This window comes from Schistocerca nitens, chromosome 4 (assembly GCF_023898315.1).
Source record: "Schistocerca nitens isolate TAMUIC-IGC-003100 chromosome 4, iqSchNite1.1, whole genome shotgun sequence".
NCBI lineage: Eukaryota > Metazoa > Arthropoda > Insecta > Orthoptera > Acrididae > Schistocerca > Schistocerca nitens.
In genome coordinates this window covers 292,882,798-292,906,324 of record NC_064617.1, presented here as the reverse complement: position 1 = coordinate 292,906,324, position 23,527 = coordinate 292,882,798, and the positions used below count along the sequence as shown (strand labels likewise).

The following is a 23,527-nucleotide window of genomic DNA, read 5'->3' as shown; positions in this document are numbered from 1 at the left end:
AGTCCTGAGACTGGTCTGATGCAGCTCTACATGCTACTCTATCCTGTGCAAGCTTCTTCATCTCCCAGTACCTACTGCAACCTACATCCTTCTGAATCTGCTTAGTGTATTCATCTCTTGGTCTCCCTCTACGATTTTTACCCTCCACGCTGCCCTCCAATGCTAAATTTGTGATCCCTTGAAGACTCAGAACATCTCCTACCAACCGGTCCCTTCTTCTAGTCAAGTTGTGCCACAAACTCCTCTTCTCCCCAATTCTATTCAATACCTCCTCATTAGTTATGTGATCTACCCATCTAATCTTCTGTAGCACTACATTTCGAAAGCTTCTATTCTCTTCTTGTCCAAACTATTTATCGTCCATGTTTCACTTCCATAGATGGCTACTCTCCATACAGGGTAAGTGTCAGTGGATCTAAAAAGCGGTGGCCGAGACAGAAACTCTTGCAAGCAAGAATTCAGCCGAAGCTGTGACAACCACGCACGTCACACTATCGGAATATTTGGCGAAAGGGATATAATAAAGTCACAGTGTGTTGCTCACGGCGAGGGGCGGTTTTGTCCTGGACGTATTGTATTTTATTACGTATAGGAGACGAGAGACTGCCGGTCGCGGTGGTCGTGCGGTTCTAGCGCTGCAGTCCGGAACCGCGGGACTGCTACGGTCGCAGGTTCGAATCCTGCCTCGGGCATGGATGTGTGTGATGTCCTTAGGTTAGTTACGTTTAAGTAGTTTTGAGTTCTAGGGGACTGATGACCTCAGATGTTAAGTCCCATAGTGCTCAGAGCCGTTTGAACCATTTGAACCAAGACGAGAGACTGCCCGTTACTTCCTCTATACTTTCTGCACTTCCTCAGACATACTAAGGTTGTTGGCGCACTTCCACCCTACTGGCCAGACCATTTTTGGCGAACCAAGTTGTCTCTGGCTGTCCCCTTATTAATCCATACATGTTATAAAAATGGATGTATGTATCCGCACGCTTGCGCGCGCGCGCATGGGTGAGTGTGTGTGTGATTCACATCTGCGCCGACACCACTCGACCGATTTCAACCATACTTGGTTCACATACAACTTAATGTCAGGCTGTAGGGATAAAACCACATACCTCTCAAAGGAGTCGGGGTGAAAGAGTAGCGTAGACTGCCACGCCGGAAGTCCTTGACTTCATTCGTTCAGTATTTCAGAATGAGAGCGCTTAGCGACTCGCAACAAACTTTACACACAATTTCAGAACCATAAGAAACTTTTTCTCATTGACAGTCCTTACAAAATGACGAAAAGAAAAAAAGTTTATTGCTTACTACTTTCCGCTATTCATGCAGTGAAAGTATCGCACAAGGTATGACGTTATAATTTATTACTTCTTTAGTACCAACTGTATTCGTGACTCGTTTTACAGAATGTATGTACGTATAGCACTGAATGTGAGAGTAAAATCGTATCATTGTACGTCACATAGGTCAGGAGATATGACGTCATAAACTATGAGATGCATCAGAAACTGCCACATCATGCCTGACGTTTAAATTTATTACTCCCTTGCTACTAACTCTCTTTGCAATAAATTTCGCAGACCGTATCCACATATGCAATATTATATCATTGTACGATACATAGTACAGAAGATATGACGTCATAAATAGCGAGGTGCTTGAGAAACACATCGTGCGTGACATTTGAACTTATTACATCGTTGCTACAAGGTCCATTTGCAAGACGTTCTGCAGATGGTATCCATATATCTGAATGAACCTATAAAATTATATTTTTGTATGACACATAGTTCAGGAGATATGAAATCATAAGCATTCAGCTGGAGTCCAGACTCTGCGTGGTACGAGGGTAGACGCACAGCTATAAATAAATGGAGTGTACGGGTACAGCTGCCCATTCAGCTTCAACACGATACCACAGTTCCTCAAGAGTAGTGATTGGCGTCTTGTGACGAGCCAGTTGCTCGGCCATCATTGACCACACGTTTTCAATTGGGGAGACATCTGGAGAATGTGCTGGCCAGGGCAGCAGTCGAACATTTTCTGTATCCAGAAAGGGCCGTACAGGACCTGCAACATGCAGTCGTGCATTGTCCTGCTGAAACGTAGGGTTTCGCAGGTATCGAATGAAGGTAGAGCCACGGGTCGTAACACCTCTGAAATGTAACGTCCACTCTTCAAAGTGCCGTCAATGCGAACAAGAGGTTACCGAGAGGTGTAACCAATGGCACCCCATACCATCACGCCGGGTAATACGCCAGTATGGCGATGACGAATACACGCTTTCAATGTACGTTCACCGCGATGTCTCCAAACACGGATACGAACATCATGATGCTGTAAACAGAACCTGGAGTCATCCGAAAAAATGACGTTTTGCCATTCGTGCACCCAGGTTCGTCGTTGAGTACACCATCGCATGCGCTCCTGTCTGTGATGCAGCGTCAAGGGTAACCGCAGCCACGGTCTCCGAGCTGATAGTCCATGCTGCTGCAAAAGTCGTCGAACTGTTCGTGCAGATGGTTGTTGTCTTGCAAACGCCCCATCTGTTGACTCAGGGATCGAGACGTAGCTGCACGATCCGTTACAGCCATGCGGATAAGATACCTGTCATCTCGACTGCTAGTGATACGAGGCCGTTGGGATCCAGCACGGCGTTCCGTATTACCCTCCTGAACCCACCGATTCCATATTCTGCTAACAGTCATTGGATCTCGACCAACGCGAGCAGCAATGTCGCGATACGATAAACCGCAATCGCGACAGCCTACAATCCGACCTTTATCAAAGTCGGAAACGTGATGGTACGCATTTCTCCTCCTTACACGAGGCATCACAACAACGTTTGACCAGGCAACGCCGGTCAACTGCTGTTTGTGTATGAGAAGTTGGTCGGAAACTTTCCTCATGTCAGCACGTTGTAAGTGTCGCCACCGGCCCCAACCTTGTGTGAACACTCTGGAATGCTAATCATTTGCATATCACAGCATCTTCTTCCCGTCGGTTAAATTTCGCGTCTGTAGCGCGTCACCTTCATGGTGTAGCAATTTTAATGGCCAGTAGTGTACTTGGGCAACGCCCGGCTTCTCTACCAGCACTCAGCAATATAATCTCTAGATACACGGAGAATTCCTCGGAACTCCCTGGAGAAGACGTAAACGGGACTCTAAAACGGAAAAAGCCATTGCTGAACCATTTCATCCGCATTGATCGTTTCATGGTCACGTTGTTGTCAACACGTGGCAGAGATTTACCCGCATCCCATACGCAAAAGATGAACACGTCTCCCGCACCCTTCCGCTGATCAAAGCCCGTAGTTAACGTGTTGTAACATACCGATGCCAAGCTGCCCAGCTATTGTATCACTTTTACTGTACTGTAACCGCCTCAGCCCGTTTCAAGCGTCAGAGGGAGGGGAATATTTTTTCGGACTGGAAAGCATGGGCTGGATTTCCTTAAACCTCCTACACGGGTGCCGGTTGGAGGAGCCGAGTAGGCTGCCTCAAGCGAGGGAAATTTCATCTTGACAGCCGTTGCAGGAAGGGTTCTTAAGTCCTTCCAGGAGGCAGCACCTGACAGAAGTGCCGCAAGCAGGTGCAGGGGAATGGCCAATGGCAAGGTCTACTCTCTGCTTCCGATTGGCTCAAAGGTCTGTATGTTGGTTGAAAGCACGCGAAATCGAGAATTAGGCCGCCAACCGTCATGTGGTGACAGGGCAAGTCATGGGCCCTCTGGGGCGGAGTTTGTGTTTTTAAATGGTCAACTTTTCGGAAGTCTAAAGTTGGTGATCAAATGTCATCAACGAAGTTACTTTTTCGGCATGGAAAGTCTAAAAGCATCCGAAAATTTTTCCAGCCCTCAAATTCTGCTTAGACACTATACTGTTTTTCTCTACGATTGTGGGTTAGTGAGGGTGGACTTTTCGGTGATACGAGACTCATAGCAAAGCGTAGGGAAATTAACTAGCTAGTGGTGGCGTTTCATAAAAATGACGGACTTGCCTAGTGTTAGTTCGTGTCAATAAATTTCATTTGGCGCCATGTAAATTTCATTGTGGTGATATTTTGAGACGTGTTCCATTATTAACACGGAACTGCAGTGGCAGCTCGTACAAAACTTTACCAGTGTGGTACAGTGTGGTCGCCTGTAGCCTTTTGACTTGCGAGGATACTAAAAGTAACTACATTGAGTTTCGGCAAAAGGAGGCCTCATAGCAAAGCGTACGGACATCAGCTAGCTGGAGGTGGCGTTACATAAAAATGACGAACTTGCTAGTGTTACTTCGTGTCAATAAATTTCATTTGTTGCCATGTAAATTTAAATGTGATGTTTTTGTGAGACCTGTTCCTTTACTGTCAATGAACAGCAGTGGCAGCTCGTGCATAATTTTACCAGTGTGCTACAATGTTGTCGCCTATACCCTTTTGACTTGCAAGGGTACAAAAATAGTAATTGTGTTGAATATATGAATTTATGTAAACAAATTTAAGTGTTTAAATATATTCAGATTTTATAATCAGTTACTCAAAATTGTGAGTAATAAAATGAACGAAAGGAAAATGTTGATAGCGGCTGGAATCGAACGTGGGCCAGTCAGGGCAGCTAACCGTATGCACACGGAGTCTTTGGTCCTCAAACCTTGCACAATACGTTACAAGCGATTTCAAGTAAAAATATTGTCCTGATTCTGTGATCAGCGTAGTGCATGTCGTGCCAGAAGGGATGACGTCACATCAGAGCATACGCAGTCGAAAATAGCTGTGTCCCTTCGCCGAGTTGATCATAGAGCGGCTGACCACAATTTAAGCACTCAGCACTGGTTTCTGGGTATCGCAGAGAGAGCACTACAGAACATGTTTCCGTCCGTTTTATTTGCACACCAGCACGCATTCGAAGAGAAGTAGTGTAAGTTTAGTGTGATTTCGACACGCATTCGCAGAGAAATGGAGTAATTTTAGTGCACTGAGCGGCAACACGTGGCAACCAGCCGCCAATGTTGAACTGTACTGATGTTTTGTTGCGCGGATATTATCGGCAGAAGCTTTTAGGAGCCAGATGAAAGCGTTGTTTTGAACTATCAGTCCATTGGTCGGATCTCGGTATCTCCCTGATAGTAGTTGGGTTGCTAGATAGTTTTACTATTGAGTTTGGAGTGGTGAGAGTTTAACCCTGCCTCACAGGTCAAAGTGAGGCTGGCGACACTTATTTGTAATTCGACATGTCTAGCAGGGCATAGAGTTAATATTTATCCGCTAATAAGGGTTTCCAATTAAACCTGCGGAGCGATATGTCTCGTAATTAATGTTGCGAGTCGCACATCGCCAAGCATACGTGGTTTTCTGAATAAAAGTCTCTCGGTGTACATGCCGCGTCAATTCAGGATAAAACTCCAAACTTTCGACCACCACCTCCATGGAAACACCTGGAAGAGTGCACTGGATAAAGAAAAATCGCAGAGGAAAACTTCCCTCACTTTACCTCCTGATTCAAGGGATGGCGCTGCAAGCAACGCGGGATAGAAACTACGTCTGTGGAAGTAGAGGGCACCATTTCACTAAGCGCCATATCGCTGTTGCTATGACGTATTCCAGCCAATCAGAATCCGTCCTTTATGTATAAAAGTGAGAGCCTCGCTAGTTCACGACTTCCTTGAACACATCCGCACACTATATATTGTCCGTAGCCTTGATCTCCCTCACCCCCTGGTGTCTCCTTTCCTCTCCACCCCCAAGCAGTTGCCGCGCCTTTACCGTTGTGTCCCACCCTCTCTCCATCTCCACACCCTTCACCTCCTTTCCCAACGCGAATTCCACCGTCTACCCCTCCCGGATGATGAGCTTCGCCCTGACATCTACCTTTCCTACCAACTCTAACCCCATCTTCCTGCCTCCTCCTCAGGGCTCCCTCTCCTCCCCCTCCCTCCTCCTGAGCGGCTTCCCCCTCCTACTCCCCCTCCATCTCTTGTGCCTCCTTTCTGTGTCTCTGCACTCCCACCTACCCTGTCTTCCCTCTTCGTCTCCCGCCCCACGTGTCTCCTGCCTCTTCGTGTACCCACTGATGCCCCTCCTCTCTTCATCCCACCACTTCCCCTGCTGCCCCTTGCTCTCCCCTCCTTTTCCATCCTCTCTGCCCTTTCCCTCGGCAGGTCCCGCCTGGCAGTTTTATTCTTCGTCATGTGTGCTCCAAGTGGGTTTTAAGTGTGTTGTTCTGGAGTGTTTTTACTACTGTGGCCGACTTTTAACGAGTGCATGTCCATTCAGTGTCTTCTCTGAGTTTTGAAGAATCGCCAACTGTGTTTCTTAACTTTCTGGTGACTTTTTTTAACTGTCCTCCATGAACGTCTCCGTGTTAGTCTATATTTTTTACCTCCATTTTCTCCCATTATTCTGTTTTAAGTTCCCTTTATCGCCTTATGTATGTACCATTTTATTCTTATTTTAAGTTCATGTCACTCGGCTGAAGAGCGGTGGATTGTGCCACTGACAGCCCTCCCCTGCCCATATGGGGCAGGGGAATGAAATCACAATAAAGAAAAAAAATAGTTCACGACAGTCATCGAGAGACTTATATTCAAGAAATACGTCGCGAAAGACTCCGCAGCCATACGTGGATTCTGCCCGAGGCGCCAGAAGGATTTCACGTGGCACTACGGAAGCTCTGAAAAACGGACGAAAGGAACGAGTTACAAGTTTAGCCGTCAGTTTGTAGCTCGAGGACGTCCTACATCTTTGACCTTCAGGATAGTAACATCGGCAAACGTAAGCAGCCGGTTATGACGCAAGCAGGAGGAGGCGGCGGTGTCCTTCGCCCAGCGCCCCCAATGTCCAACCATGGCAGGCGTCGCCTCCGCCGCCGGCTTCCCAATTCGGTTCCGGCGGCGGCAAACACAAGCCCGGAGACGCGCAAAAACGCGGAATCCGGTGGCCATTGTGAACAGCGACCATAAATCCCATCCGGCTTTCAACAGGGCTACCAGCGTCTCTGAGTCACCGGAGGACTCGTTCGATGAGGGGTCTGGAATGCCAATGGTCTTCTTGCGCACAAGTGGTGGTAAGTTCCTTCAAAGCGGCGCTGATAATGTTACCTAATTGGCGATTCGGACATGAGCGGAAATTTCCGATGTACGGAGGACATTTTCCACTCCTTCGCGAAACTTAGCGACGCACTTTTTTCTGTACCGCTCTGCCAGAGGTCTGCACCGATGCGGATACACCCGCGAAATATCCGCAGTAATAACTACTTTGCATGTAAAAACCTGCGCCCCTTCGGATATCTTCGGAAAATTTGCAGATATTCGCAACAATAATTGCTTTCTGGCTAAAAGTTAAAGAACAGAGTCAATATTACGATTTTCATCTACTTGCAATACATGCGACTAATAGTAACCAATATTATTTCATTTTTAAAACTGTTTCGCAAAAAACAGTGTATTCATTTCTTTATATTCTTTATCCAAACATGTTTCGACTCCTATGTGTCATCTTCAGTTGGTCTCTTTTTGCTTCTGCAAAATATTATACAAAACTTGTGTTCAGTTTTCTAATTGAGGCCTAAAAATTATATCACATGCATTTCTGTGATTCATCACTTGAATCTGAATTAATTATAAAGATGAGACTGTGAATCGTGGCCTATTTTTATTCATTTTACGGCTTGACAGTATGTCATCCGCAAAACTGAGTAGCAGAAAAGAAGGTAGCAGACAGGGTACTGGCAGATGTACAGCTGTGAGGACGGGCCCTGAGTCGTGCTTTTCAAAAGACCACTGCAGTTTTTGCCTTAAGCTATAACTAGGATCTGAATCCCCGAACACTAGTACAAACTACAAACTAAGTGAAATAGTGAAAACCACCCCTGTTAATAGTTTCCCGTCAGCAAGTACATGTCAGCATCCTCGATAGCACAGAGAGAGTTATTATACCAACGGCATGTCGGCCTGGGTTGCCGAGCGGTTCTAGGCGCTACAGTCTGGAACCGCGCGACCGCTACAGTCGCAGGTTCGAATCCTGCCTCGGGCGTGGAAGTGTGTGATGTCCTTAGGTTACTTAGGTTTAAGTAGCTCTAAGTTCTAGGGGACTGATGACCTCAGAAGTTAAGTCCCTTAGTGCTCAGAGCCATTTGCACCACACCAACGGCATATTTCCGTACTGAATCAATTTATGACGATTCTTTGGACAAGTAGTGTCCATACCACTACTGACACTCGTGAAATCAATGTGGGCTCCATAATTGACTGGAAATGAGTTTAGAATACAAAAACTGTGATGTTTAGTATCATGTACGATATTTTATTTGTTCATCACTCAGCATCTGACCAAGCTTCACAAAAAGCACAATACATTGTGCGTCCCAAGATATCACTACGTTTTTTCACACTGAAATTTTAGATCGTATTTCTGTTCTCAATGCAGACGAGCGACTTCATTTTGCAAACTGATTTTCTCACGCTTTGTTTAAATATCAGCGAATCATTAGGCCTGCGCGCTGGCACAATTCTTTTCTTTGTCTACAGGTCACCAAGATTCAGAAAGAACTACTGCCGATTGTATGCTACCAACACAGCATGGTTTCCTTATGTGACCTGCTGTCGGTAGCCTAGCAGATTCCATATGAAAGAATAAGTTTTGGCAAATAAAAAGAATAATATCACACTGTAATAGGCTGTCATGCCTACGTGAAGGGGTAAACGTCCCTTACACACACATACATACACACATACATACACACACACACAGAGATGTAAGCCAGCCAGCGTTGTTAGCGGTATAGAGCTTAGCAAAACGCTGCATGACACTCGAAATGACTAACCTTAGTTAAGGACAGTCATTTCTTACATCACAGAACGTTTTAGAAAATAGATCCATCCAAGCCCCCTGCTTTGACTATTAGTGTACTTATTTAAATAATCATACCAACAAATGAAGAAGAGTAATCTGTCATCTCATGTTATGTACACAACTGGTAAAGCTCTTGTCCTTGCGTTACCTTTGCACTTGGCTTTCTGAAGATGGAAATGATTCCGAAACGCGTCATGCATACTTTGTGATCAATAAAGTCATTCTTCACCAGCTGAATCACTTTTTATGCGACCTAGCTAGTTTAACTACTGATCTATATGTATTCAAATGAAGAAGAATAATTATTTCCCTTCCTCAATCATGTGGGGCTTCTCCCTCCCCCCTCCCCCTCCCTCACACCCCTATCACTACAATTTCAGAGCGTGGCCCTGTGGCAAATCACCCACAGCTCACACTGCACTACTGTTAACGTCTATAGAATTCGATTTTCACAAGCAACATTGGACTGTTAGAGTGGGATCTGACATAGTCAAATTGGCGCACGCTATCTATTTTGAAATTTTTTTATTCACAGTAGTTCTGAACAAAACGACATTTTTCAAAATACATCGCGTGCCCCCATTTTGACAGTTTCAGATCCCTTTATAACTGTCCAACGTGATTTGTCAAGGATCGAATTCTACAGACGTTACAGTAGTCCAATCGGCGCTGTTGAGGGTCGCTTAGGTGACTTGCCATAGGGCTATGCTCTGAAACTGTGCAGGTAGATCACTGTCAAGAAACCTATTCAAAGGTGTCGACCCTTAGGAGTCATCATCAGAAGCAGTATCTTTTTACAAAAGTAACACTTCAAATAGTCATCTAGCTTGGTATCTTCAGGTGAACTGACGGCTGACGTGTCACTTTCTCTTTCGTAACAAGATACTGATTCTGATGATGATTCATAAGAGTGGACACCGGTAAACCGTCATAAGTCCACCGAATACAGTCCATACTTCCGTATTAATACGAGGGTGAGTCAGATGAAAACCTTAAATTTGTAATAACAAATCGAAATTTCGCGCCGTTATCCTGTAAGTTGGTAAGCGTTCTACAAACAGCGTGCAGAATGGCTTGTAGGTGGCAGCATAGTGCAGATGCACACATACCATTGCAGTATCAGTATAAAGACGGCCGCCCCCTTGCGACTTGCACCAGGGAAGAACAGCGTTCTGTTATTCGGTTTTTGCTTAGTGAAGGTGTGAAACCTATTGAAAGTGATCGACGAATGAAGGTTCAGTACGGTGATGCATGTTTGTCACAGCAGAAAGTCTACGAATGGAGTAGGAAGTTCGCAAATGGTGTGACTTCAGTGGAAGATCCTCCTCGTCCAGGTCAGGCACAACGAGTTGTGACGCCACAGAACATTGCAGCAGTTGAAGCCATAGTGAAGGAAAACCGCCGAGTGACACTGAATGACATTGTAGCATCTTTACAGATTAGTCATGGGTCAGCACACGACATTCTGCATGATGTGCTCCAGTTTCACAAAGTGTCTGCAAGATGGGTGCCACGGCTGCTGACTCCTGAAATGAGAGAACGACGTGTTGATGCTTGTGAAGAACTTCTTCGGCGCTTTGAACGAGAAGATGATGGCTTCCTTGCAAGAATCGTTACTGGACACGAAACCCCGGTTCACTTCCACCAACCGGAAACGAAGAGAGCGAGCAACCCTAGAACTTGCACCAAGTGATTTCTATATGTTTGGACCACTCAAAGACGCAATGGGAGGAAAGAAGTTCCGTTCTGATGAAGAGGTACGCCACGCGGTGCATGAGTGGTTGCGCGGATTACCAAAATATTTTTCTCTAAAGGAATTTATGCACTTTGTAAGCGCTGGATGACTTGCATTGATGTTCTTAGGTTAGTTAGGTTTAATTAGTTCTAAGTTCTAGGCGACTGATGACCTCAGAAGTTAAGTCGCATAGTGCTCAGAGCCATTTGAACCATTTTGAACTTGCATTGAGCGTGGGGGAGATTATTTTGAAAAGTGATACAGCTTTGTACCACTTCTGCACAATAAATAATATTTTAAAAAAATATTTAAAGTTTTCATTTGACTCACCCTCGTATTATAACTCCGTCTGTTACGTTTTCACGGCTAAACCGCTTAACCGATTTTGATGAAATGTGGTATGGAGATTGCCTGAACCCTGAGAAAAGCATTTGCTACTTTAGAAAGTAAAAAAGTAGAAAATAATGTATAGCTACTTCAATAGCACGACGCGTAATGCGCTCCCCTGCCCACTCCTCCCCCCCCCCCTTCCCATCCTCATCGCATAGATTATTTGGGAGCCACCCTGCGCGCGTGCTGCTACGTCGTGCGTTGGGGCAGTTGGGGTGGGGGGTCACACATCACGAAGAACCATTGTAAACTATATATCTAAATTATTCTCTTGAGATAATGCTGTAACTTACTCGGTATCCAAGATGAGGCTGGCAACGGTTCTAGGCGCTGCAGTCTGGAACCGCGCGACCGCTACGGTCACGGGTTCGAATCCTGCCTCGGGCATGGATGTGTGTGGTGTCCTTACGTTAGTTAGGCTTAAGTAGTTCTAAGCTCTAGGGGACTGATGACCTCAGACGTTAAGTCCCATAGTGCTCAGAGCCATTTGAACCATTTTTCGAGGCTGGCTAGGCAATGTTCCTTCACTAAAAAAATGGTTCTGAGCACTATGGGACTTAACTTCTAAGGTCATCAGTCCCCTAGAACTTAGAACTACTTAAACCTAACTAACCTAAGGACATCACACACATCCATGCCCGAGGCAGGATTCTAACCTGCGACCGTAGCCGCCGCGCGGTTCCAGACTGTAGCGCCTTTAACCGCTCGGCCATCCCGGCCGGCGTTCCTTCACTAATGATTGATGTCTGTCTCGTCGGTGGTCGCAAGCCACGTAGATCCGGCAAGTCGGTCGTTATGCATAGATTAACACGGTACGCCCGCACCGTCGAATGACCTACTATGCTCTGTACGGACATTAATCACTGGAGAGATGACTGCAGTCAGCCTCCGTGAGAGACCGTGAACACACTGGCCGACAGGTGACGGGTCGTCCCGCTATCCGTATCCCGCGTTGCTAGACCGCTGACGTTTACTGGCCAGTCACGCCGTAGCCTGAGAAAGAGCCAATTTGCCAGACCGGTGTTTCTGGCGGCGGCCTCTCAGCATCTGATTTATGTGCGGAGCGGACGCGGCAGACTTACGACCAATAAGCCGACGGCGACGGCAGCGGCAGCGAGGGGAGGAATCAATTGGCCCTCAGAGCCGCAGCGTCACATCTGCAACCAGCAGAGCGCAGCGCCGGCAATTACTGCCGCCGCGGGTAAAAACGCCGCCTCCCCACCGCGTCCTCCACAGTCCACCGTGCGCGAGCAGGCTGCAGGTGGAGTCCGCGAGCTACAACTGCGAGTGGTTCGTTCTGTCTGCCAGTAGGGCTAAATACACTGCAAGGTTAGGAAATAACGAAGTTTTACTTATTGTGCATATATACAGGGTGATTCAGCTACCCCTACACCTGGGTTTTATGCAACCCACAACGCCTTCAAAAACAACGCGCGAGTTTTTCATATTCTCTCGCTCATAATTCGCTAACCATAAGTCCCACAGACAAAAATGAACAGCACCTTCTTGTAGGAAATTTAATGCAGTTAAATTCTATACTTCTGTACGGTTTCCCTAGAGGCCACAGTTTTCGAGCTATTCAACATAAACGCATTTGGAGGTATTTTTGTACTTTTTCTTCAGTAATTCGAAAACTACAGACTACAACGAAAACGTATTGTATTACAAAATTTAGCTCGATTAAATATCCTACGAAAAAGTCCTGTTCATTCTCTCTGCAGGACTAAAAGTTAAAACGTAACAAGCAAGAAAAAATGAAAATCATGTCAGTAGTACACTACTGCCCGTTAAAATTGCTACACCACGAAGATGACGTGCTACAGACGCGAAATTTAACCGACAGGAATAAGATGCTGTGATATGCAAATGATTAGCTTTTCAGAGCATTCACACAAGGTTGGGGCTGGTGGCGACACCTACAACGTGCTGACATGAGGAAAGTTTCCAACCGATTTCTCATACACAAACAGCAGTTGACAGGCGTTGCCTGGTCAAACGTTGTTGTAATGCCTCGTGTAAGGAGCAGAAATGCGTACCATCACGTTTACGACTTTGACAAAGGTCGGATTGTAGCCCATCGCGATTGCGGTTTATCGTATCGCGACATTGCTGCTCGCGTCGGTCGAGATCCAATGACTGTTAGCAGAATATGGAATCGGTGGGTTCAGGAGGGTAATACGGAACGCCGTGCAGGATCCCAACGGCCTCGAATCACTAGCAGTCGAGATGACAGGCATCTTATCCGCAATGGCTGTAACGGATCGTGCAGCCACTTCTCGATCCCTGAGTCAACAGATGGGGACGTTTGCAAGACAATAACCATCTGCACGAACAGTTCGACGACGTTTGCAGCAGCATGGACAATCAGCACGGAGACCATGGCTGCGGTTACCCTTGACGCTGCATCACAGACAGGAGCGCCTGCGATGGTGTACTTAACAACGAACCTGAGTGCACGAATAGTAAAAGGTCATTTTTTCGGATGAATCCAGGCTCTGTTTACATCATCTTGATGGTCGCATCCGTGTTTGGCGACATCGTGGTGAACGCACATTGGAAGCGTGTATTCGTTATCGCCATACTGGCGTATCACCCGGCGTGTGGTATGGTGTGCCATTGGTTACACGTCTCGGTCACCTCTTGTTCGTATTGACGGCACTTTGAACAGTGGACGCTACATTTCAGATGTGTTACGACCCGTGGCTCTACTCTTCATTCGATCCCTGCGAAACCGTACATTTCAGTAGGATAATGCACAATCGCATGTTGCAGATGCTGTGTGACCCTTTCTGGATACAGAAAATGTTCGACTGCTGCCCTGGCCAGCACATTCTCCAGACCTCTCACCAATTGAAAACGTCTGGTCAATGGTGGACGAGCAACAGGCTCATCTCAATACGTCAGTCACTACTCTTGATGAACTGTGGTATCGTGTTGAAGCTGCATGGGCAGCTGTACCTGTACACGCCATCCAAGCTGTGTTTGATTCAATGCCCAGGCGTATCAAGGCCTTTATTACGGCCAGAGGTGGTTGTTCTGGGTACTGATTTCTCAGGATCTATGCACCCAAATTGCGTGAAAATGTAATCACATGTCAGTACTAGTATAATATATTCCTCCAATGAATACCCATTTATCATCTGCATTTCTTCTTGGTGTAGCAATTTTAATGGCCAGTAGTGTATACAGGGTGATTCAGCTACCCCTACCGCTGGGTTTTATGCAACCCACAACGCCTTCAAAAACCACGCGCGAGTTTTTCATATTCTCTCGCTCATAATGCGCTAACTATTAGTCGCACAGACAAAAATGAACAGCACCTTCTTGTAGGAAATTTAATGGAGTTCAATTTTGTACTTCTATACGGTTTCCCTGGAGGCCACAGTTTTCGAGATATTCAACAAAAACGCATTTGAAGATATTTTTGTGCTTTTTCTTCAATAATTCGAAAACTACAGACTCCAACGAGAACGTACTGCAGTACAAAATTTAACTCGATTAAATATCCTACGAAAATGTCCTGTTCCTTCTTTCTGCAGGACTAGTAGTTAAAACGTAGCAAGCAAGAAAATATGAACACCATGTGAGTAGTATTTGAAGGTGTTGCGGGTTGTGTAACACCCGTATGTAGGGCCAGCTGAACCACTCTATATACAGGGGGTTTGGGGAGGAAAGGTCAATATTTTACACAGTGATAGTATAAGTAATTCTGAACAAAAACTGTTATATGAACATAGGATCGCAAATGCTTCATTACAGAGGAATGGGTATTGAAAGGAACTTTAATTCTGCAAAATTGATGTGCACAACGTGAAAGTATACACAATACAAATCGACCGTAATGTGATTTTCTTGCAAACAATGCATAGGTACATGCCAAGTTACGCTATGCAGCCTACCACGTATTATGGTCATGTGACGTAGATAGTGCAATCATCCGTTGTTTGCGCAGTTGTGTCGTGGAGGCCGCGTTGTGAAGTGTACCGGCGACGGATCGGTTAGCTGTGTAATATATTGTGTTACCTGTGTTCGTACAAGCGCTACTAACAATGCCACACGTCTACAGTAATGAGGAATACGCAGATATGGTGTATGTTTATGGCTTCTGCTACGGTAGTGCTACCGCTGCAAGAGAAGAATACCACAGGCGCTTTCCCACTCGACGATTACCTGATCGCAGGGTGTTTACTAAAGTGTTTATCACTTTGCTTCCAACAGGCTCTCTTGCAAGTAGACAGTTTTCGCCCAAGGGTGCACGTCTACAAACTTTGCAAGAAAAGGAAGAAATTATCGCAAGTGTTGAGCGAAGTCCCAGTACGAACATAGGAAGAATGTCCCTGCGTATGAATGTCTCACAGACACATGTATGGGAAATATTACATGCGGAAAACCTATATCCATTTCACATACAGCCTGTCCAAAATCTCCACGTTGGCGACAATGCCCAACGACTTCAACTCTCTCACTGGGCAATTGAGAACAGTCATTTGCTTCCATACATATCATTCACTGACGAAGTCCAGTTTTCAAGACATGGAATAAACAACATACGCAACAATCATCGATGGTCACGGGAAAATACAGAGATTCAGTGGATAGTAATTTTGAAGCTCGTTTTGCCATAAATGTTTGGTGTGGCATGATCGGTAACCTTTTGAGACGTCCATTTATTATCAATCAGGGATTGACGGAAGAGAGGTACCTGCATTTTTTGGAAAATTCATTTGTGGAACTATTGGAAGACGTTGCTATAGCGAAGAGAACTGGAACGTACTTTCAACATGTCGGTTCCCCTCCACATGTCACCTTACGTGTGAGGGAGCATCTCAACAGCACCTACCCTAATCGCTGGATTGGCCGTAGCGGTGCTTTAACTGGCCTCCAAGATCACCTGATCTTACACCTTTAGATTTCTGTTTATGGTGTTGGATGAAATCAGAGGCGCACGAAGTGAAGGTAAATACACGACATGCACTGCTTCGTCGCATCATGGACACTGCTGAATTGATTAGGAACCAACCATAGGCAACTGAACAAGCAACACAGCATGTTATCGCTAGAGCGCAAAAGTGCATTGACGTTCATAGTAGGTTATTCGAACCTGTTCTGTGAACTGTACAACATATGTACGAGAAGTGCGGTGACCTAGCGGTTCTAGGCACTTCAGTCAGGAACCGCGCGACTACTATGGTCGCAGGTTCGAATCCTGCCTAGGGCTTGGATGTATGTGTTGTCCGTAGGTTAGTTAGGTTTAAGTAGTTCTAAGTTCTAGAGGGGTGATGACCTCAGATGTTAAGTCCCATAGTGCTCGGAGCCATTTGAACTATTTTTTGTACGAGAAGTGTTACAGCCGGTTGTGATAATAACAATGAGCGTATGGCATTGATGGCCGGGAGACCCCTCGTGGGACGGTTCGGCCGCCGCTCCACAAGTTCTTTAACGCCACTACGGCGACTTGCGAGTGAATGAGGATGAAATGATGATGAAAGACACACAACACCTAGTCATCTCGAGGAAGAGAAAATCCCTGACCCCGCCGGGAATCGAACCTGGGACCCCGTGCGCTACGCCTTTTTCAACTGAATATATGTAACATGCTTGTTTTAATGCATTATGTACTAAATGCAAAGTAAATAAATATAATTTAAAAATGTGTAATGTAACTGTAGTTCTATGTTACAATGTTTTCAAGAAAATCACGTTATGGTCCAATTGATCTACGTATATGTTCACGTTGTGCATATCAATTTTGCAGAATTAACGTTACTTTCAATACCCATACCTCCCTAACGAAGCATTTGCGGACCTATGTTCATGTAACATTTTTGTTCAGCATTACTTATACTATCACTGCGTAAAATATTGACCTTTCCTCCCCAAACACCCTGTATAAGGGGCGGTCAAAAATTTTCTGTTTGAGGGCGCTGGTGCAGCGTATGTGCACTGTAGCATGACAATGATGCTTAAACATAAGCACCGAGCTGTAGACAAAAGATTAATGTGGCATTCGTGTCTTTCCAAAGTGCGCCTGGTAAATGCGGAAACGTGAAATATGGCTACATTATTACCAAATGCGCCGAAACAGGACCAACGTGCTGTTATTCTTTTTTGGCTGCCTAAGAACAGACACCAGTAGCGATCCAGTGGAGAGTGAAGGGCGTGTATGGGAAATCATACGTGTCGAATACCATCCTCGTGGTGGGGTGCGTCAAGAGGTGCTGCTGCTTCTTGATAACGCTTGTTCTCATACTGCAAGTGTCGTAACGCAGAAGTTACGCCAACTCAACTGGGAGACAGTCAACCACTCGACTTATCGTCCTGATCTCCCTTCATGCGATTATCACGCATAGGGCCCTTAGAAAAGTCCTTGAGTGATCGATGATTCCCATCGGACAAGGATGCGTAGCGGGTAGCTGCGGACTTCTTCACGCAGCAGGATATTCAACCTGGTGCGTCGTTGGGCTCATTGCCTCAATGCTCACGACTATTATGCGTGGTTGGCATACCGCACGGCCGACGAACGAAACTTTTTGATCATCCCCTTCTAGTGTAGCAGGAATAATGCATCTACATCTACAGAAGTACTCTACAATTCACAAAAATGGTTCAAATGGCTCTGAGCACTATGGGACTTAACTGCTGAGATCATCAGTCCCCTAGAACTTAGAACTACTTAAGCCTAAGTAATCTAAGCACATCACACACATCCATGCCCGAGGCAGGATTCGAACCTGCGACCGTAGCAGCAGCACGGTTCCGGACTGAAGAGCCTAGAACCGCTCGACCACAGCGGCCGGCTGCAATTCACTTTTGAGTGTTTGGCAGCGGGTTCAGCCAAAGACCTCGAGAATGAAATGAAATGAAATTGAACAACACGCGGGAAAAGCAAACACTTAAATTATTCCGTGCGAACTCTGATTTCTTTTATTCCGATGACATTTCTCCCTATGTATATAGGTCCGACTAAAATATTCCTGTGCGAACTTTGATTCCTCTTATTTTATTACGATGTTAATTTCTCCTTATGTTGGTGGACGTCAACAAAATACTGAAATTTCGTGAAAAGATCTCTTCGCAACGAAAAAGGCCTCTGTTTTAATGATTGCCACTCCAACTCGCGGTTCATATCCGTGACACTCTCTCCCCTGTTTCGTGATAATACAAAAAGAGCATCCCTTCTTTGAACTTTTTCGATTTACTCCAGAGGTCCTGTCTGGTTAGCATATCATACCGCACAGCAGCACTGCAGATGAGGAGGGACAAGCGTAGTGTAGGCACTCTCTTTAGTAGATCTATCGCATCTTCTTTCGGCCAGTGAAACACAGTCTTTGCTAAAGAATGGTTCAAATAGCTCTAAGCACTATGGGACTTAACATCTGAGGTCATCAGTCCCCAAGACTTAGAACTACTTAAACCTAACTAACCTAAGGACATCACACACATCCATGCCAACCTGCGACCGTAGCAGCCGCGTGGCTCCAGACTGAAGCACCTAGAACCACTCGGTCACAAAGGGCGGCCAGTCTTTGCTGCGCCTTCCTCTGGCCAAGAAACGATCCCTGGAAGCACCGGAAATCGATCCCGGGTTCTCCGCATGGCAATCAGTTGCACTGACCATTCAGCTTCGGAGGCCGATCTCTTATCTTATAACGCCACTTAATATTAATCATACTTCTGTCAAACCACGTCTCCAACATTTTGACTCTCTTTTTTCCTTCTTTCGCACAATCCATGATTCAGTTCATACAGTGCTGTACCCCTGATGAACAGCCTCAAAAATTTCCTTCTTACTCTAAGATAGGCCACTGTTTGGTGAGGAATCCTTTCCTTCCTTATGCTGTTATGGTTTTTATATAATCTTTCTTCATTAATTGTGTGTTATTTTGCTTCCCACTGCTTAAATACTTTCGTCTTCATTCCTTTACTTTGAGTTCATATTCTGTGCTCAGTAGACAGTTCATCCCATTCAACAAGTCCGGTACTTTAACGTCTCCCTCACAAAAGACAGAAATGTCATCAGCGAATATTATCATTGATACCCTTTCATCCTGAATTTTAATCCCATTTCTAACTTTTACTTTTTACCTTCATTGCTTCTTTGATGTACTGGTTCAACTGTAGAGAGGAAAGACAGGGGTGCTACCATACATCCTTTTCATGACCAGCATATCTCTCTTGGTTTTCCATTTTTATCATTCCATCTTTCTTATTGCACATACTGTTTTTCCTTATTTCTGAGGATTTCAAGGATCTCACATCACTTGTACCATCAACAAGGATTTCGAAAGGTCGGATACTATGGAAGGAAGATTACGGTGTAACATGTTATCGACGGTGAGGGCATTAGAGATGGCGCGAACTAACACATCAAGGTGATCCCTTCTCTATGAGATTTATTGACATTGCTAAATAGGCACATACTTATTCCACCAAATGTCTCAGTTGTAGAGTAGTTGCAATGCGCAGCTACTGACGCAATACTTCATGTCCGTTTGCCTACGTTGCAGGGGCCAGTTCGCGTCGGTGTGGCGGTGCCGCTCTCGGGAGACCGGCCAGGTGTTCGCCGCCAAGTTCTCCAGCCGCACGCGCTACGGCGACGACTGCAGTGCCGAGATACGCCACGAGATCGCTCTGCTGTCGCTGTGCGCTCCCTCGCCCCGCATCGTGCGCCTGCACGACGTCTTCGAGACAGACAACGAGATCATCATTGTGCTCGAATAGTAAGTACACCACGCCCTTCACGAAACTTCATTCAATTGTGCAAAATACGCTACTCAGCTAGAGATTTATATCATTAGCAAACAGAGTAGAATGTTCAAAGCACAATAATGAGTAGTTTAATCTTTATATATAAGTGGCAGTATCATGGGTAACTAACGCCCGGGTTCGATTCCCGGCAGGGGACTGGGTGTTGTGGTCCATCACCATTTTGAGTATCTGCCCCCCTCCCAAATTCTATAAGTCCCTCCAGATCCTTGAGCATCATGCCCTCCGCCTCGCCTTCCGTATACGCCTCCTGTCCCCCACGTGGATCCTCTATGACCTCATTCCTTTCCCCGATTAGCTCCTGTTCCTCGAACATATCCGCATACTCTGCACCTCCTGCCGCCTTGATCCCCCTCACCCCGTGGTTGCTCATCTCCTCTCCCATCCCCACCCGCTGCCGCGCCTTCACTGTTGTGACCCCCCTACCCTCCATCTCTACACCCTTCATCTCCTTTCCCAAGGTGGCTTCCGTCAACTCCTCCTCCCAGATGATGCCCTTTCTCCCTCCATTTATCCCTCCTATCAACTCTGATCCTCACCCCCCTCCTTTCCTCCGTCCTTTTCCTCGGCTCCCTCTCCACCCCCCTTCCATCTTCTTTTATTTCCCACTTACCCCCTCTCTGCCCCCCTTTTCTCCCCCGAGTCCTTTTGCATTTCCCTCCTCTGCCTTTTCCCATTCTTTCTCGCATCTATCCTGCCCCTCCCCCCCCCCCTTATGAGTCCTCGCCCTCCTTTGGTTGCCCCCTTTCTCCTTTACTCTCCTCCCTCCTTGTTCCCCCCCCCCCCCATCTGCCCAGGTCCCCCCCCCCCCCCTCATCTGCCCTCGGCTATGGTGTGTTATCTTTGTGCTGACATTTTAGTACAGTGTTTACAGTGAGTGTTCAGTGTTGTGTGTCTTCTCCGAAGTGTTGCGAATGGACATCATACTGTCGCTGGGTGTGATTTTTATATTTCTTGTGAACGGAAACCAGACTGTCGCCATGTTTTTTAATTGTCTATCTACTATGTTCCCTATCTGCTTCCTGTGTATTTTATTAGCTTTGCCACCCATTTGCTTTATGTTTTAACTTTCCACAATTTTCCGCCGTTTTACAATTTCAGTCACCGTTTTATCGCCTGCTTTTATTGTTTCTTATCTTCTTTCTTACGTTCTAAAAAGTCTGTAGGCTGCAGAGCAGCGTAATAAGCTTCGGGGGGAATCGAAATACAATAAAGGGGAAAAAAAAGTAACTGACTGACTGACTGATTCATCATCGTCCGGCCCAAACCGCTAAAGATAGGAACTTGAAATTTGGAGAAGATGTGTATCATTTTTGGAAATTCCAACCTTAATGGTGGTGCAACAGAGGAAGAAGAGATTTTTTGGAAAACGCCGCTATTAAGGCAATTTTAAAGCTAGACGTGCGAAAATTTGGTTTGGTTTCTTGGTCAGAAATAAAGAAATACATGTTTCAGCATTTTTTGGAAATTTAATCCTATGGGAGTGAAATAGTGAGCAAAAGCTTTTTTTGAAACTATATCATTGTTAAAGAACTACTAAAGTATTTTTAAAGCTACAACTATATTTGACTTCTCGGTTACAAATAAAAAGAATACGTGTTTCCATGTTTTTGGAACCTGAATCTCTAAGAGGGTGAAATATGGATGATATTTTTTATGAAAATATTTATGAGAGCATTTTTAAAGTTAAATCTAATAAAATTTAAATTTGGCTTATCAGTTAGACATAAAAAATGTTGTGGACTGGCAAGACAGCCAATCCACAATGGACGGGAGACCGAAAAGGCACGCGTTTAAGCTCACGCAGGATGGCGTGAGGTCTAGAACAGGACAAGTAATGAAGACTAGCAAATAAAGTACGTAGCTTCTGGAATACTTAACGTTAATCCATAATTGGTGAACATCGGTCTGACGGTACATGCATCACAAGATAAATAGCAAATGATCATGGCGCCTTGCTAGGTCGTAGCAAATGACGTAGCTGAAGGCTATACTAACTACTGTCTCGGCAAATGAGAGCGTAATTTGTCAGTGAACCATCGCTAGCAAAGTCGGCTGTACAACTGGGACGAATGCTAGGAAGTCTCTCTAGACCTGCCGTGTGGCGGCGCTCGGTCTGCAAACACTGATAGCGGCGACACGCGGGTCCGACATATACTAACGGACCGCGGCCGATTTAAAGGCTACCACCTAGCAAGTGTGGTGTCTGGCGGTGACACCACAAAAAATATACTTGTCTACCGTTTTTGGAAATTCAACCACTAAGAGGGAGAAATAGGGTCAGACTGATTCACTGACTCATAATAGCTCAGCCCAAACTGTTGATGACAGAAACTTGAAGTATGGAGACGGTTTGGATCTAATACTACAGGCATCGTTTAACAAGGTATTGTCCAAAATTCCACTCCTAATGGGGTGAAGTAGGGGATGAAAGGCTATTAAGGGTACTCTCATGCTAGAACTACGAAAAATAGCATTTGGTTTCTCAGTCAGTATATAAAAAAAATATGTGTTTCAGTGTTTTTGGAAATTCAGCCACTAAGGGGGTAAAAACTGGAAAATAAATAATTACTAAAAAGATACTAAAGAATTTTTAAGGCTGCGAATATGAAAAGTACTATTTTACTTCTCGGTTAGAAATAAAAAATACGTGTTTCAGTGTTTTTGAACATTCAGTCCCTCAGGGAATGCAATACAGGATGAAAATTTTTAAGAAAATATTTCGTTAAAAAATTTTAAAAGTAAATATTTGGAAATTGGTATTTTACTTCTCAGTTAGATATAAAAAACATTTGATAGAGGATGAAAGTTACTTTAAAAATATCTCCACAAGAACGCAAAAGGTATGATTAACAAAAACTTTGGACTCCAGCTACGAGCATTGCTTTCCGGTCAGAAGTACATTCGGAAAAGATCACGCTAGTGTGGCCTTAATTAGCGTGCACAGTTTAGAAAGTGTTCCAGTTTGTGAACAAAATGAAAACAGGTCCTGCAGAAAGTGTGTTCCAAAAATTAACAGCATAGACACAGAAGTGATGACACTTTCTGCAAGACCTGACCGTCGTTTTGCAGGACAATGCTCATGCACGTACAGTGCAAGCTGTTACTGATTTGTTTGACTGATTGGGCTGCTAAGTGCTATACCACCTACTGCACTCCCCTGACTTAAGCCCTCGTTAAGTTCAACTCGTTTTCTAAACTGAAGGGAACACTTCACGGCATTCGCTTCAGAACTGCTATAAATTCGTCAGGCAATAGACCGCGCCGATCGAACTGTCAACACAACTGGCACTGCTAACAAGGGAACCTCCCCATCGCACCCCCCTCAGATTTAGTTATAAGTTGGCGCAGTGGATAGGCCTTGAAGAACTGAACACAGATCAATGGAGAAAACAGGAAGAAGTTGTGTGGAACTATGAAAAAAATTAGTAAAATATACAAACGTAGTAGTCCATGTGCAAGATAGGCAACATCAAGGATAATGAGAGGTTAGAATCGCCGTCGTCCCGTGGTTAGGGTGAGTCGCTGCGGAGCGAGAGGTCGTTGGTTCAAGTCTTCCCTCGACTGAGAATTTTACTTTCTTTATTTTCGCAAAGTTATGATCTGTCCGTTCGTTCATTGACGTCTCTGTTCACTGTAACAAGTTTAGTGTCTGCGTTTTGCGCCCGCACCGCAAAACCGTGCGATTAGTAGACGAAAGGACGTGCCTCTCCAATGGGAACCGAAAACATTTGATCGCAAGGTCATAGGTCAACCAATTCCTCCACAGGAAAACACATCTGATATATTCTATACGACACTG

General features: G+C 45.3%; 1 protein-coding gene across 1 annotated transcript in view; it reads left to right on the top strand.

Moving 5' to 3' along the window:
- LOC126252259 (MAP/microtubule affinity-regulating kinase 3-like) overlaps window positions 1–23,527 on the top strand; it is a 440,781-nt gene that overhangs the window by 208,913 nt on the left and 208,341 nt on the right. The window contains exon 2 of the mRNA XM_049953132.1: window positions 19,467–19,679. Within this exon, the coding sequence (XP_049809089.1) occupies window positions 19,467–19,679 (213 nt within the window). The remainder of the gene's footprint in view (window positions 1–19,466; window positions 19,680–23,527) is intronic.